A 14,930-nucleotide genomic window follows, 5' to 3' on the forward strand; every position below is an offset into this window, starting at 1 on the left:
GAGCTCGCACCGCCCGCCCGCCCGCGCCCCGCCGCCGAGCTCCCGCCGCCCCGCGCCTCCCAGGCCCCCGCCCCGGCCGGCCCCGGGCTCCCGCCGCCCCGCGCCCCCCGCGCCCCGCGGCCCCTCGACGACGACGCGCGCGGCATGGCGCGGCCCCAGGTCCTCGCGTGCGGGCTGCTGCTCGCGGCGGCCACCGCGGCGGTGGCGGTGGCTCAGAGAGGTAAGGAGCGGAGTCGCGGGCTCGGGCGGCGCGGCCGGGCCCCGCGTCCGAGGCCGACCCGGTGGGGAGGGCGCGGGAGGCGGCCGCCGGGGAGCCGCCGGGGAGCCGCCCCACCCCGCCCCTCCCCGCCGCTCTGCGCGGCTCCCCGGGAAGCTGGCCCGCGGCCGGGGAGGGGGGGGCGGGGCCGGGGCCGAGGGGCCTCCGCGCGGAGTTGGCGGCCGCCCCCCTCCCCCTCCCCCCCTCCCCCCGGGCGCGGGCCGCTGGCCCCGGATGTGCGCCTCGCGCGGGCACAGGTGGCTGCGGGGAGGCCGGGCCGCGCGCACCTGCGCGGGAGCAGGTCCTGGGCCGCAGCGCCTGGCGCGTTGCCCCCTCGTGTAAGGCTCGTGGGGGTCAGGCCGAGTGCGCTGCGGGGACCCCAGAAGCCCCGATGACTGTACAGGGTGGAAACAAACCCCCGCGATCCCGCCCGCCCCCCGAGAGAATCCCTCGGTTGATTCCCAGGACGTCTGTCTCCTAGACGTTTGCTGTGAACCTTGCCCTAAACCGAAACCCGGTTTTACATCTTGTGAGCGAAAGTGTTTTTACTCCCGCAGAACGTGCAGAGTTGTCCATTTCTTTCGGGCCTGGAAACCGCGGTTTCAAAGGGGTGACGAAACAATCTCGGGGAGGAAGGTAGCGCCATTATCCACGTATTGGACGCGTGATTTGATTACAGTTTTCGTTTTCTTCGTTCGGAATAAACAACTTGTCTGCCGCCTCCTGCTAGTCTGTAAGATGGAGGCCAGGAGTGAAGCGGCAGTTGGCCAGAGCTGCCCCGAACCGTCTCTATGCGTCAACGGGGCATGGGCCTGATGCGTTATACTTTCACAAGAATGGCAGTTTTTCTAGCTCAGGATAAGGCTAAGTACTTAAATTGCTTTAAAGTGATGCTAGTTGCTCTAGTTGTATGTTCAGAAAGTCTGTACCTGATTGGTTCTCTTTTAAATTTCACATCCCCTGGCCACGCAAAGGTGCTTTTGAGCCGAAAAGAGCAAGAGTGCTGCATAAGGCTTTAGCTCCTTGAGGGCAGCCACTGTCTCCTTTTGTGATCCCAACACAGTTTAGTGCTGGATGGATTATTCAGGTGGTTCATATTAATCATAATTTTTCTAAAAAGATTTTATTTATTCATTCATTCATTCATTCATTCATTCATTCATGAGAGACCCACAGAGGCAGACACAGGCAGAGGGAGAAGCCAACTCCATGCAGGGGGCCCAATGCGGGACTCAATCCCAGACCCGGGATCATGACCTGAGCCGAAGGCAGCTGCTCAGCCCTTGAGCCACCCATGTGCCCTAATCATAATTTAAACGGGGAATGGTTAAAGCCAACTTGAGATATGAAGGAGCTATATAAAAATTTGGCTTGTCACAGTGGTTTTTGTTGTTAATGATCGCATTTTCTTAGCTGGACAATTAAAAGGAACTAGAGGGGCTTGCCAATTTGAAGTTACAACGAACTTTTGAGATAGTCAAAGATATAACTGTTAAACTGGCATTGATATCCAGGATAAGCTTTGCCATATCACTTTAAAAGTTGGGTACTAGGATTTCATTTGGTTAGGAAGGCCACAAACAAAAGTACCCCAAGTTCATTTGAAAGTATAATTTTTTCCAAGGGTTATGTTACCATTAAGCTTAAAAGCAAGCATCTCTTTTTAAGAAAATGGCCTTGGGAGGAGGGCGGAAATGTGAGTTATTCACAGATCCTAGGATTGGAATTGTTGAGTTTCTCCGGAAAAGAGTCCGTAGCTAACAAGCAAGGGTTTGTTCAGCAGTACCTGGGGAGAAAAGGATCTGAGACTGGGAGAATCATGGAGGCAAAGCTGAATACGATGTTTGCATGGCTGTTATTGGCTTAACAAAATCAAATTGGGAATACATGCAAATTAGACTATGTGTCTGTAAAATATATACAAACTATTCACCATACTATGAGCCATTCAAATTAGAGCTGAAAAAGAAAACACTTGGGACCATTTTTTTTTTTTTTAATTTATTTATTCAGAGGGAGAGAGAGAGAGGCAGAGACACAGGCAGAGGGAGAAGCAGGCTCCATGCAGGGAGCCTGATGTGGGACTAGATCCTGGGTCTCCAGGATCACACCCCAGGCTGCAGGCGGCGCTAAACCGCTGCGCCACCGGGGGTGCACTTGGGACCATTTTTAAAGACTTTGTGGCCCTGTAACTTAGGCATTGTTGTTAGAGTATAATTTAGCTGAGACACCAGAGCTCATAGTTGGACTCACATTTTATTTTATTTATTTTTAAAAAAGACTCACATTTTAAAGTGGGATTTTGTTTTTTTCATTTATCTAGCATGTATCTGTGAAAACTACAAACTGACCACAAACTGCTCTTTGAACATAAATAATCAGTGCGAATGTACTTCAATTGGTGCACAAAATTCTGTCATTTGCTCAAAACGTGAGTAGAATATTCTCATTGCCCTTAAAAATTGTATTTTGACTTAGCCTTCTTTAATTGATGTGTCTGGAATCAGAAGCATTTTTTTGGCTCAAATTTGAATCGTGTTATTTTGTCAAAATTATCTCCTTGCTGAATCTTCTTAAAATTTATAAAGTGAACGTGGGAGCATGTCAGTCTGCTGTGATCTTTGGCTCTGGGAGTTTGGAGTTAAATTAAAAATTTTTTTTCCTTAAGCATAAAACTGTAGTTACTTTGCAGTGTAACATTAAGCTTACCTTTCAGTGGCAACCAAATGTTTGGTTATGAAGGCAGAAATGACCGGCACAAAGTCTGGGAGAAGAGCGAGACCTGAGGGAGCTTTCCAGAATAACGACGGGCTCTATGATCCCGACTGTGATGAGAAGGGGCTCTTTAAAGCCAAGCAGTGCAATGGCACCACCACGTGCTGGTGTGTGAACACTGCTGGGGTCCGAAGAACTGATAAGGACACTGAAATATCCTGCACTGAACGAGTGAGGACCTAGTGAGTTTGGCTGCTCATATTCCTTGTTTTCATGCTTTTCAGATTCGTTTAAGTAAAGTTATTTTTGAATATGTAATATGATTTGGTGGTTTAGAATTCAAAAGGAGAGGAAAGAATATATATACAGTGAAAGCTTCCATTTTATCTCTACCCCCCAGCTACCCAGTTTGTTATATAACCCTCCAGAGATATTTTATGAATTCACTAGCAATATGTTGTTCTTATTTTAACAATTTTTTCTTGTGGCAGCATACTAAACATGATTTTCCTCTTCTATGTTTTTTCCCCTCTTCTATTTTTATTTAACACTTCAGATCTTAAAGTTGGATTAGTGTTCAGATTTAAAGTTCTTAAAGTTCAGATCTTAAAGTTGGATTGTGGTTAAATGTAGTGAAAACTGTAAGCTGTTTATATATTTGTTCATTTATTGTGTTTTAAAACCAGATACGGTTAGTGCTGAAACTAGTATTGGACTACATGTTAACTAACTAGAATTTAAATAAAAATAAAAAAAAAAACGAGGTATGTTTGTCTCGGATTTATGCATTGAAAAGGAATAGAAACACTCGAGCTAGCTTAAGCAAAAAAGATTTTATTAAAGGTGACTAGAGCTGGAAAGTTATCCAGACCAAGGCAGACACTCTCTCCTTTGGTGTTCTGGATTTATGCATTGAAAAGGAATAGAAACACTCGAGCTAGCTTAAGCAAAAAAGATTTTATTAAAGGTGACTAGAGCTGGAAAGTTATCCAGACCAAGGCAGACACTCTCTCCTTTGGTGTTCTGGAGCCTCAAGGTCACTTTTCTCTGTTTCTCTCAGTGCCTTTAGGTCTCTTCCCTTGAACATGGCCTGGCATGACCAGCTAAGCCTTGGCTTTACATGACCTTGGGTATTGTGACCCAAAGCCAGAGGTTGACTTGTTTGAAAGGTGTTTTCTTTTTTTTTTTTTTTTTTTTTTTAAATTTTTATTTATTTATGATAGTTACAGAGAGAGAGAGGCAGAGACACAGGCAGAGGGAGAAGCAGGCTCCATGCACCGGGAGCCCGATGTGGGATTCGATCCCGGGTCTCCAGGATCGTGCCCCGGGCCAAAGGCAGGCGCCAAACCGCTGCGCCACCCAGGGATCCCTGAAAGGTGTTTTCTTAAGAAAGAAAAGAAAAAGAAAGAAAAGGAAAAAGGAAGGGAAGGAAGGAAGAGAGAGAGATAGAGAGATGTTTTCTCCTGGATGAGTGCTTCATAAGCAATGTGTGTGGGGGCCAAGGAAGAAATTAAGGGCAAACCTATTGCATAAATCTTTTCCTGTTGATTATACTGTGGTTCCACTTGGGAATTTTGCTATTAGCTTATCAGGAAAATACTATAAAAGGTTGAGTTGGTATGGTCAGTTAATAAATAAATACTGTTTTTTTGCTTTACAGCTGGATCATCATTGAATTAAAACACAAAACAAGAGAAACACCTTATGATACACAAAGTTTGCAAAAGTACGTATTGTTAAGTGCATTATATTTGCACAGTTGATACTCAGATCTTCCTTCTACACCATTAGAAAAACTTGTACAAGTCTTAATGCTTTTTTATATTTATGAAACATAAGATACCATCAGTAATATTTTAATCTTATTTTGAAATAGAGTTGCAAGAATAGTACAGATTCCTATAGTACTCTTCACTCAGATTCACCAATGAATGTTTTACCCCATTTTCTTTTTATATAGGTACATGTATGTGTACTTTCTATATCTACCTAAACACGTATAGATATTTTTGAAGAATATAGGCAAATTATTTCATAGAATGTCTCTCAGATTTGGATTTATATGAAATTTCCTTAAATCCAAGTTAAGCATTTTTGACAGAAAAACTACTTAAGTGATTTTGTGTCCTTCTTAGTACTTCATGTCAGGAAGTACATGATGTATTCTTGTCCTTTATTAGTGATAACTGTGGTTAAGGGGATATCAGGTTTGTAATATACAGTTACTGTTTACCTCTGTAATTTTTTTAATTAAAAAAAATTTTTTAAAGATTTTATTCATTTATTTGAGAGAGAGAGCACAAGCAGAGGGGGGTAGCGGCAGAGGCAGAGGGAGAAAGATTCTGCACTGAGCCTGTTGTGGGGCTTGATCTCAGGACCCTAGGATCCTGACCTGAGCTGAAGGCCAATGCTTAGCATACTGAGCCACGTAGGCACCCCACCTTTTTGTAATTAATAAATATAATCTGTGGACAGATACTAGGATCCTGTATAAATACCCTGTTTCTAATCAAGCATCAGTAAATGATTCTAGCCTGAATCAGTTATTATTATGATAGTTGCAGAATGGCATAACTTTTTTTTTAAGATTTTATTTGAATAAATATTTATTTATTTGAATGAATATTAATAAATAAATAAATAAATACATACATAAATAAATAAATACATACATACATAAATAAAGGCAGACACAGAGGGACACAGAAGGCAGAGACAAAGAGAGAGGGAGAAGCAGGTTCCTTGCAGGGAGCCTGATGTGGGACTAGATCCCAGAATTCCGGGATCACACCCTGAGCCAAAGGCAGACGCACAACCACTGAGCCACCCAGGAGTACTGGCATAACTATTTTAAAACAAGGTTGGTTAATGATAATTCTAGAGCTTGAACTACCTGCTTAGATAAAAACTAGTGCTTGGATGCCTGGGTGGCTCAGTGGTTGAGGGTCTGCCTTGGGCTCAAGGCATGATCCTGGGGTCCTGGGATGGAGTCCCACATTGGGCTCCCCACAGGGAGTCTCCTTCTCCCTCTGCCTATGTCTCTGCCTCTCTCTGTGTCTCTCATGAATAAATAAGTAAAATCTTTAAAAAATAAATAAAAATAAAAAGTAGTGCTTCTTAAAAAAAATAGTGCTGCTTAATGTTGTGTAGTATGCTTTTTTCTAAGACAAAGATTTTTAATTATTTACAGTGCACTTAAGGAGACACTCAAAAACCGTTATCAACTGGATCCAAAATACATCACAAATATTCTGGTAAGATTTTTGTTTTTAGTAAATGAGCTTCAGAAAGTTGGTGGGTGATAGTATCGTTTGGGTATGACTTCTGGTAGTGGTCAAACTGCATTTGACTAACACTTTAAACCCTGGACACTTAACTCAATTTCCTATTGTTGTTTTCCTTCCCTAACCTTTAAAAACCTCAGTTTTACCCTTAAGGAAAATATCCTGGTTGAAAAATACTTGAATAATGTGATGAAATTTCTTCAAGGCAGAAAATTGATGTCATTTTTAAGGATAGGAAGGAATATGCCTTTTTGCCTATTTAAAGCAGAACATGGTAAATGTATAGTGCATTTTGGACTGCATTTCTTTAGCATTTTATTTTTAAAGTACTTCTAACCAAATAAGATGGTTTATTTTTTGTTTGTTTTGTTTTTTTATTTTTTTTTATTTTTTGTTTTATTTTTTTATTTTTTGAATGTTTTGTTTTTTTTAAAATAAGGTCTATAACCAATGTAAGGCTTGAACTCAGGACCTTGAGATCCAGAGTCACATGCTGGGCAGCCCCAGTGGCACAGCGGTTTAGCGCCACCTGCAGCCCAGAGTGTGATCCTAGAGACCCTGGATCGAGTCCTACATCAGGCTCTCTGTATGATGCCTGCTTCTCCCTCTGCCTGTGTCTCTGCCTCTTTCTCTCTCTGACTCTATGAATAAATACATAAAATCTTAAAAAAAAAAAAAAAAAAAAAGAGTCACATGCTATACAGACTGAGCCAGCCAGGCACCCTCTAAATAAGATTCTTTTGTTTTTCAAATAAGATATTTTAATATCTTGTTTTAAATTTTTTTCAAGGGGAGAAAATTATCTTTTGAAAAGAAAATTTGCATCATCCTAACCTTTAGTTGCATTGCTGTCTTGTTTCTCTTGGATAGATTTTAAAACTTCCCACGGATTTTTATTTATTTTTTTTAAAGATTTTATTTATTTATTCATGAGAGAGAGACATAGACACAGGCAGAGGAAGAAGCAAGCTCCCTACAGGGAGCTCGATGTGGGACTTGATCCCACGACCCCAGGATCACCCCCAGGATCACGCCGCTGTGAGCCAAAGACAGATGCTCAATCACTGAGTCACCCAGGCACCCCTTCCCAAAGATTTTTAAATAAGAGTTACCCACTAATGGAAAGGAACACTGACATATGTAGATTACAGAACATCAAAAACTGAATATTCTGATAATTGAACCATATTTTTACATGATTTTGGTTGTACCAATATTAATTTAGTATTTTTCATTTTTCCCCCCAGTATGAGAATGATCTTATCACTATTGATCTGATGCAAAATTCATCTCAGAAAGCTCAGAATGATGTGGACATAGCTGATGTGGCTTATTATTTTGAAAAAGATGTGAGTATAATCTCCCTTATTTTATTCCTGTGTTTAGAAATGACTATAATGTCTGGCATGCTTCGTGGATTCAAGATCTTTCATCATCTTTTTCTCCACATCAGCCACACCTCTGTTCTCCTAGTGGTTCTTGTGCTGCAGTTAACTTAGTCCTCATCCCTCCCATGTACATTCCTCACCTTTCTGACCTGTTTGTTATATATTTATGGCTTTTTTTCAAATTCTTTTACCTACATTATTTTCTCATAATTCTTACCTATCACGTCCTTGATAGTTACTTCGTTTGTGTGTGTGTAGCCTTCCATTATAATGTCCATGAACAAGAAGTTATGTTAGAAATGCTGTATGTGATTAATCAACCAGTGTGATGAAAATAGTTTGTTTCTACTTTAATATATTACAAAAAAAATGAATATACTTTAATATATTCTAGTGAGCCATCGTCTGATGAAACCTGAGATTTACCTCAAATAACTAACTGGCCCAGGGGGGAGGAGGAGAAGCAGAAGGATAGAAGAATGGATTGAACAAGTTGGCCGAATGTTGCTATTGTTGAATCCAGGATGATAGGGATAACAGAAATTCGTTATACTATTCTTTTTACTTTCGTATATGTTTGGCAATTTCCCGCAGCAAAAAGGTTTTTTTTAGAGTTTCAGCATATGAGATTGTTACCACTGAAACCACAAAGATCCTTGGTAGCAGTTCTTTCTGTGTATAATTGGCAAGTAATTCTATGTGGCCATGGTCGGTTTTCTTAAGTATTTTAAATTGCTTTTCTCCTTCTCCATACAGGTTAAAGACGAATCCTTGTTCCATTCCAGTAAAATGGACCTAAGAGTAAACGGGGAACAATTGGATCTGGATCCTGGTCGAACTGCAATTTACTATGTTGATGAAAAACCACCTGAATTTTCAATGCAGGGTCTACAAGCTGGTATTATCGCTGTCATTGTGGTTGTGACACTAGCAGTTATTGCTGGAATCGTTGTGCTGGTGAGTATAGAACAAGTCAACTTTCACTTAAGGGCATTTTCCAGAACATATTAATGAAACATCTTCATTTTTTATAATTCTGTGTAGTGAATGAATCTCTTGCATCTGGTCTTTTTTTTTTTTTTTTTTTAAGATTTTATTTCTTTATTCATGAGAGACCCAGAGAGAGAGAGGCAGAGACACATGCAGAGGGAGAAGCAGGCTCCATGCAGGGAGCCAGACATGGGACTCGATCCTGGTCTCCAGGATCATGCCCTGGACTGAAGGTGGCGCTAAACTGCTGAGCCACCCGGGCTGCCCAACATCTGGTCCTTTTTTATAAAACAGTCACTTTATGAAGCAAGAAAGGATACTAGCTGGAGAAAAGCTTGTAGCCGAGCACCTCATAGGTCACTTATGTTGCTATCAAGCAGCAGATGTCCTTTAGCTCTCACTGCAGATAGTCCTGACAGTCCTGCTAGCGTCAGTGCAAAATACCCGAACTCCCAAACCATTTAATGAAACAACAGAACACCAACTAAAGTTAGTTTGGAAAGGATTAAAAGTGGTAACTATGAAAAGCAGTTGTAAACAAAAGATTAGCAAATCGAATGTAGCAGTGCTTCAGATGGAGAAGGTACCACCTGAACAGACAGGGTTTATTCTAGAAATGTAAAGGTGCTCCAGCATTAGAAAATCTTAACAATATAGCAGAATTCAGAAATAGAAGTGAGAGTATGTGGGAACTTATGTTTTCAGCTCAATGGAATTATACTCAGCTGTCTACTGGAAGAAAACAAAAGTTGAATTCCCATTTCACCTCATCAGGGCGAGCTATATTGCTCAACAGTATGAATGGCACATTATGCATAGCACACCATATTCAAACACATATTCCAATTGGATTATGGTTAAAATGTTTAAAAAATTAGAACCAGTCTTAAAATTAATTTAGGAAATGTTTGTACAATCTTGTGGTAACCAAATAAAGCAAGAAATCTAGAATCCATGAATGAAAATACACATATTTCAGTAAATTGAAATTAAACATTTTGTATGGCAAAGATACTATAAAGTAAAAATATCAACAGTCAGTTAGAAGAAAATGTAATGCATAAAGCCAGAAAGACTGTTATACATAATATAAAACAAGTTCTTACAAATTGATGAGAACATTAAATAAAGCATAGCAGAAGTCATGGATATATGATTTACAGAAGAAATCCAGATGGAAAATAAACACATGAGAGAATGATAGAAAACAAACTGTCCTATAGAAATGAAAGCACAGGTGGAAGGGGAGGAGGGCGGGGGGTGGGGGTGAATGGGTGACGGGCACTGAGGGGAGCACTTGACGGGATGAGCCCTGGGTGTTATTCTGTATGTTGGCAAATTGAACGCCAATAAAAAATAAATTTATTATTTAAAAAAAAAAAGCACAGGTACATAGGAAGCATGGTCAAGGTTATGTATTGTGTTGTTGCTAGTAAGGATGAATCTGGAAACAACCTGAGTGTACATCTGTGGGAGAACAGAGGAGTAGATTGTGGAATATCCGTGATATGGAGTAAAGTTATTAAAAAGAATGAGTACAATCTGTATCTTTTAATCTGGAAAGGTTCCTGTGCTGTTAATACAGGCTGTGCAAGGAGAGAAATGATATTGTATGATCCCACTTTTTTAGACTGCCCCCCCTTCCCCAAAACTCATACACATAAGTTTCTGTGTATTTTTTTTGTGTGTGTATATTTTTGTTAGGATAGAACAAAATGGCATACCAAGCTGTTAGATTTTATTAAAGATTGTTCGTGGATTTCTTAGTACAATTTGTTGTTGTTGTTTGTTTCACTGGTTGTAGTAGGTTTTTTTTTTTTGTTTTGTTTTGTTTTTTTGTAGTAGGCTTTTTGTTGTTCCAAAAGATTTTGGGTTGGGGGGGAAAGGGTCTCAAAAGTGTTCTTAATTTTTTAAAATGGTATTTTATTTAAATTCTATTAGCATATAGTATATTACTGGTTTCAGAGGTAGAGTTCCGTGATTCATCATGTGGATATAACACCCAGTGCCCATTACATCACATGCCCTCCTTAATGATCATCACCCCAGTTATCCTGTACCCCCACCCTTCTTCTCTTTTTTTGAAATATGCAGTGTTATATTACTTTCAAGTATACGATGCAATGATATACAATTCTATACATGACTCAGTGGGCATCATGATAAGTATAGGCTTTTTTTTTTCTTTATAGTAGGAAAATTTTATTTTTATTTTTTTAAGATTTTGTTTATTTATTCATGAGAGACACACAGAAAGGCAGAGACACAGGCAGAGGGAGAAGCAGGCTCCATGTAGGGAGTCTGACATGGGACTCGATCCTGGGTCTCTAGGGTCACACCCTGGGCTTAAGGCAGCGCTAAACCGCTGAGCCACCCAGGCTGCCCTAGTAGGAAAATTTTAATTTAAGAAATAACGTCTGTGAATAGATTTTTAAATTCAGATAGGAATTATGTCCATTAAAAGCATTTGTGTGTCAGTTTAGATCAACTTTTTCTTTGGATACCAGTCCTAAAATAATAATCATTTTTCTTCCATTCAGGTTATTTCCAGAAAGAACAGAATGGCAAAGTATGAGAAGGCTGAGGTAAATGAATTACTTTATTTTAAAAATCCGTTTTTAATCTTTACTCCTGATAATCACTGTACCTTCCTAGATACTGATAGGACTCAATTATACTGGAGCCCCTTTATAGTGTATAGTCCTTAGAGTCTTAGGGATTGCCTTTCATTGCTCTTAACTTACATTCCCTTTTTTTTTTTTTAAGATTTTATTTATTTGAGACAGGGAACGAGCATAAGTCGGAGGGAGAGGGAGAAGCAGACTCCCTGCTGAGCAGGGAGCCCAGTGAGGGCTTTAAACCCAGGACCTTGAGATCATGACCTGAGCCAGCCACCCAGGTGCACCCCCCCCCCCTTTTAAGATTTTATTTATTAGAAAATAGCATGCCACATAGCACATAGTACATGTGTGTGTACACAAGAAGACTCCCCGCTGAGGGGATGATAGGATGCAGGGTTCAATCCCAGGCCCCTGGGATCATGACCTGGGCTGAAGTCAGACACCGGACCAAATGAGCCATCCATGTGCCCCTTCCTTTCTCTTGCATGAGTTCCATGGTAGACTAGCTAATATTGAATTCTGTCTCAAAGAATAGTGGGATAGGAAGCCTACAATTTTTGTTTGACAAAGTGTCAACTTCTGGTGGAATCTTTTAGAGGCATACTCTGGATTCACATTAGAGAAACTCAGTGTGACTGATGACCTGTTTACTGTCTCTGTCCCAGTGAAGTAATCATTTTGAAAAAGACCTTAATTTATATTCTAGTGAATTTGTTACATGCTAACTAGTCATGTACATTAGTGTGGAAACAGATGATTAGCATGTCAGTCACTTGGAATCAGATGTGAAACACACTTGTTCCTGAACCCTCTCAATACCATTTTCAGTATACCAACCAATTTTTACATTTTTGTGCGTTTATCTGTAATTGTATATGTGCTTCTTAGTAATATTTTACCAAGAAACATAGAAATGTAAAAAAGTATTGAAAACAATCTAATAGAAGTAGAAAGTTGTAAGATTTTCTTTTCCCCCCATATCATAGTTGATCATCTGGCTTACCAAGTTTGGTGACTACAGATCTAGGGGATGGACAGACTCTCCCTGAACTGAAACGTAACAGAAAGTTGGAATAACAATGTAGTGTTTTGATTAAGAGCAATGTAGACGTGGGTTTGACTACTTATTAGCTGAGTAGGCAAGTTATTTAACTTCAAGCTTCCATGTTTCCTTATCTATAATTGGGATATAATATTACAGACTTGTTGCAAGAATTAAACAAAGTAGTCTGTAGAAGGCAGTTGGTCTCATACATGCCACATAGCACAATGTTTGCCAGCAGTAGTAGTTTCCATTACCTGGTCTCAGCTCTGCCTATAACTAATTGTGTGATCTGGGACAAATCACTTACCCCTGAACTTTAATTTCCTCATCTGTAAAGTTAAAAGATTGATAATAGAAAATATATTGATTCTTACTAGATGTAAAAGTGGCATACATTTAATAAAATCCTTATCCATTGTTAAAGATACAGCTCACCTACTACTCCCCTCCACCCCCATCACTTTGGCTAGCTTACCTCCAAATAGCAGGGTGGGTCATGCATTCAGTGTGTGCTTCCTTGTAGTACATTTTACCTGTTCCAAATAAGGTTCATAAATGTGGGAGAGAATTGTCTTGATTCCCCCCACCTTTTTTTTTTTTAAACTATTTTCAGGATGAACAAAAGGTTGGAAAATTATTTTAATTTTTTTCTCTTTTTCTATTTCAGATAAAGGAGATGGGTGAGATGCATAGGGAACTCAATGCATAATGACTATAATTTGAGGAGTAACTACAAGAAGGAAAATTAGATTACAAATGTATGAGCATGGGGACAAAGAGATCTTTGAGGACTATTATTTTGTTAGTTAACATCTTCTCTTTGTAGTAGTGAAACCTGTACTCTGTATATGAGCAGCTTCAAATTGACTTTACCAATCTTAAAATTTGACCACAGTGTCCTATTTTGCAGATCTGATATAAAAACCAGAACTTGGCATAGTTAAAATTATTTATGAGGTGTGTGCCTTAAATAGGCTTCCACAGTAGAGTTTGAATGACTCCTGTCTCATCCATTTGTGATTGAGAGCTGCCTTTCTATTTACTTTGAGTCTTGTACATATAAACATTTTTTTACAACCTGTGAAATAAAACATTTTAAAACTGAATTTCCTAACTCTTCATTTGACTCCTATTGAATCAAATTTCGTAGTATATACATAAGGTAACAGGTTGAGAAATGCTCTGAATCCAACTACAAATTACAGTTTTGTATGAGTACTTACAGTCCTGTGTATTTTTTTTTTTTTTTTTTTTTTATTCATGATAGGCACACAGTGAGAGAGAGAGAGGCAGAGACACAGGCAGAGGGAGAAGCAGGCTCCATGCACCGGGAGCCTGACGTGGGATTCGATCCCGGATCTCCGGGATCGCGCCCTGGGCCAAAGGCAGGCGCCAAACCGCTGCGCCACCCAGGGATCCCCAGTCCTGTGTATTTAATATAAAATGTATAACCTAGAATGTGTAACTTCTGACAGGAAAATCAAACTTTTTATTTTTTTTATTTTTTTTTTATTTTTTTTAAACAGTTTTATTCTGAATGAATCTACGTTTGTTTTAAACAAATTGGCATTTTGGCAAACACTCATGTCCTGGGGCAGAATTGATGGAGAACGTTGTGAACCATGAGTGCTGTGGTTGGTTGAGTTAAAGCACCAGTTATTCAGCATCTTACGTAATGAGTAATCATAGTGCAAACACATTTTATATGAAATTAAACTATCCTGAAGTATTTTGCTTTCAATAGGAAATTTCTTCAAACACTATGAAAAGAACAACATTAAAATATAAAAGCTAGATTGAACATTTACTGAAGATTTTTGTCCCTTCTGTAGCAGGCCGAACTCTAGGATGGCCCCAAGATTTCTTATCTCTGGTGTATATGCTTTATATATTCCTTTCCCCAAGACTGTGGATAGGGCCTGTGAAGATGATGGACTGCCACTCCAAAGTTGTTCCATTTTATGGCAAAGGCCAGGGGATTTTAGGTATTGATGTGATTAAGATCCCTAATAATTTGACTGAATTAAGAGAGAAATTTTAACAGCCCCTGGAGAGAGGAGACAAGAAATACAAACTATAGATGTGCTCTCCCTTTAGCCTTAAAGCAAACTGCCATGTTGTAGAGACGGTTACCTATCAGGAAACAGCAGGAGGCCAGGTGGTTGGGGGTGGGGTGGGGTGGAAGGACCTCAGTCCCATAACCTCAAGAACTGAATTCTGCTGACCAGTAAGCTTGGAAGAGGACCCAGCTCGAGGAGATCACAATCCTGCCCGTCATCACTGCAGTCCTGAGACCCTGAGAAAAGGATCCACTTAGGTGATGCCTATACTCCTGACTCATGGAAACTGAGATAATAAATGTTTGTCGGGCAGCCCTGGTGGCGCAGCGGTTTAGTGCCCCCTGCAGCCCAGGGCGTGATCCTGGAGACCCTGGATCGAGTCCCACCTCAGGCTCTCTGTATGATGCCTGCTTCTCCCTCTGCCTGTGTCTCTGCCTCTCTCTCTCTGTCTCTATGAATAAATAAATAAAATCTTAAAAAAAAAAAAAACACTTAAAAAAATAAATAAAATTTAAAAAAATAAATGTTTGTCTTCAGATGCTAAATTTCTGGTAATTTGTTATGCAGCAAA

At 40.1% G+C, this 14,930-nt stretch overlaps 1 protein-coding gene across 2 annotated transcripts; it reads left to right on the forward strand.

Annotated features, from left to right (window-relative positions):
* The first annotated feature begins 111 nt into the window (after positions 1 to 111).
* On the forward strand, positions 112 to 13,405 carry EPCAM (epithelial cell adhesion molecule). 2 transcript variants are annotated; one of them, XM_038551231.1, is made up of 9 exons: positions 112 to 220; positions 2,580 to 2,687; positions 2,973 to 3,213; positions 4,632 to 4,697; positions 6,162 to 6,225; positions 7,503 to 7,604; positions 8,400 to 8,600; positions 11,174 to 11,218; positions 12,967 to 13,405. In XM_038551231.1, exons 1-9 carry the CDS (start codon positions 145 to 147, stop codon positions 13,006 to 13,008), a joined length of 945 nt encoding a protein of 314 aa, XP_038407159.1. In that variant the 5' UTR covers positions 112 to 144; the 3' UTR covers positions 13,009 to 13,405. The 2 variants fall into 2 exon arrangements, with proteins under 2 accessions (XP_038407159.1, XP_038407160.1); XM_038551232.1 differs by lacking the exon at positions 112 to 220 and adding an exon at positions 1,310 to 1,343.
* The last annotated feature ends 1,525 nt before the right edge of the window (positions 13,406 to 14,930 follow it).

This window comes from Canis lupus, chromosome 10, assembly GCF_011100685.1.
Source record: "Canis lupus familiaris isolate Mischka breed German Shepherd chromosome 10, alternate assembly UU_Cfam_GSD_1.0, whole genome shotgun sequence".
In the NCBI taxonomy this organism is placed as follows: domain Eukaryota; kingdom Metazoa; phylum Chordata; class Mammalia; order Carnivora; family Canidae; genus Canis; species Canis lupus.

Bases quoted from the DNA above. Each gene is read 5' to 3' on its own strand.
- EPCAM (XM_038551231.1), top strand. From the start codon at position 145: ATGGCGCGGCCCCAGGTCCTCGCGTGCGGGCTGCTGCTCGCGGCGGCC. The intron at 6,226-7,502 runs GTAAGATTTTTG...TTTTCCCCCCAG, and splicing joins AATACATCACAAATATTCTG to TATGAGAATGATCTTATCAC. The intron at 11,219-12,966 runs GTAAATGAATTA...TTTCTATTTCAG, and splicing joins CAAAGTATGAGAAGGCTGAG to ATAAAGGAGATGGGTGAGAT.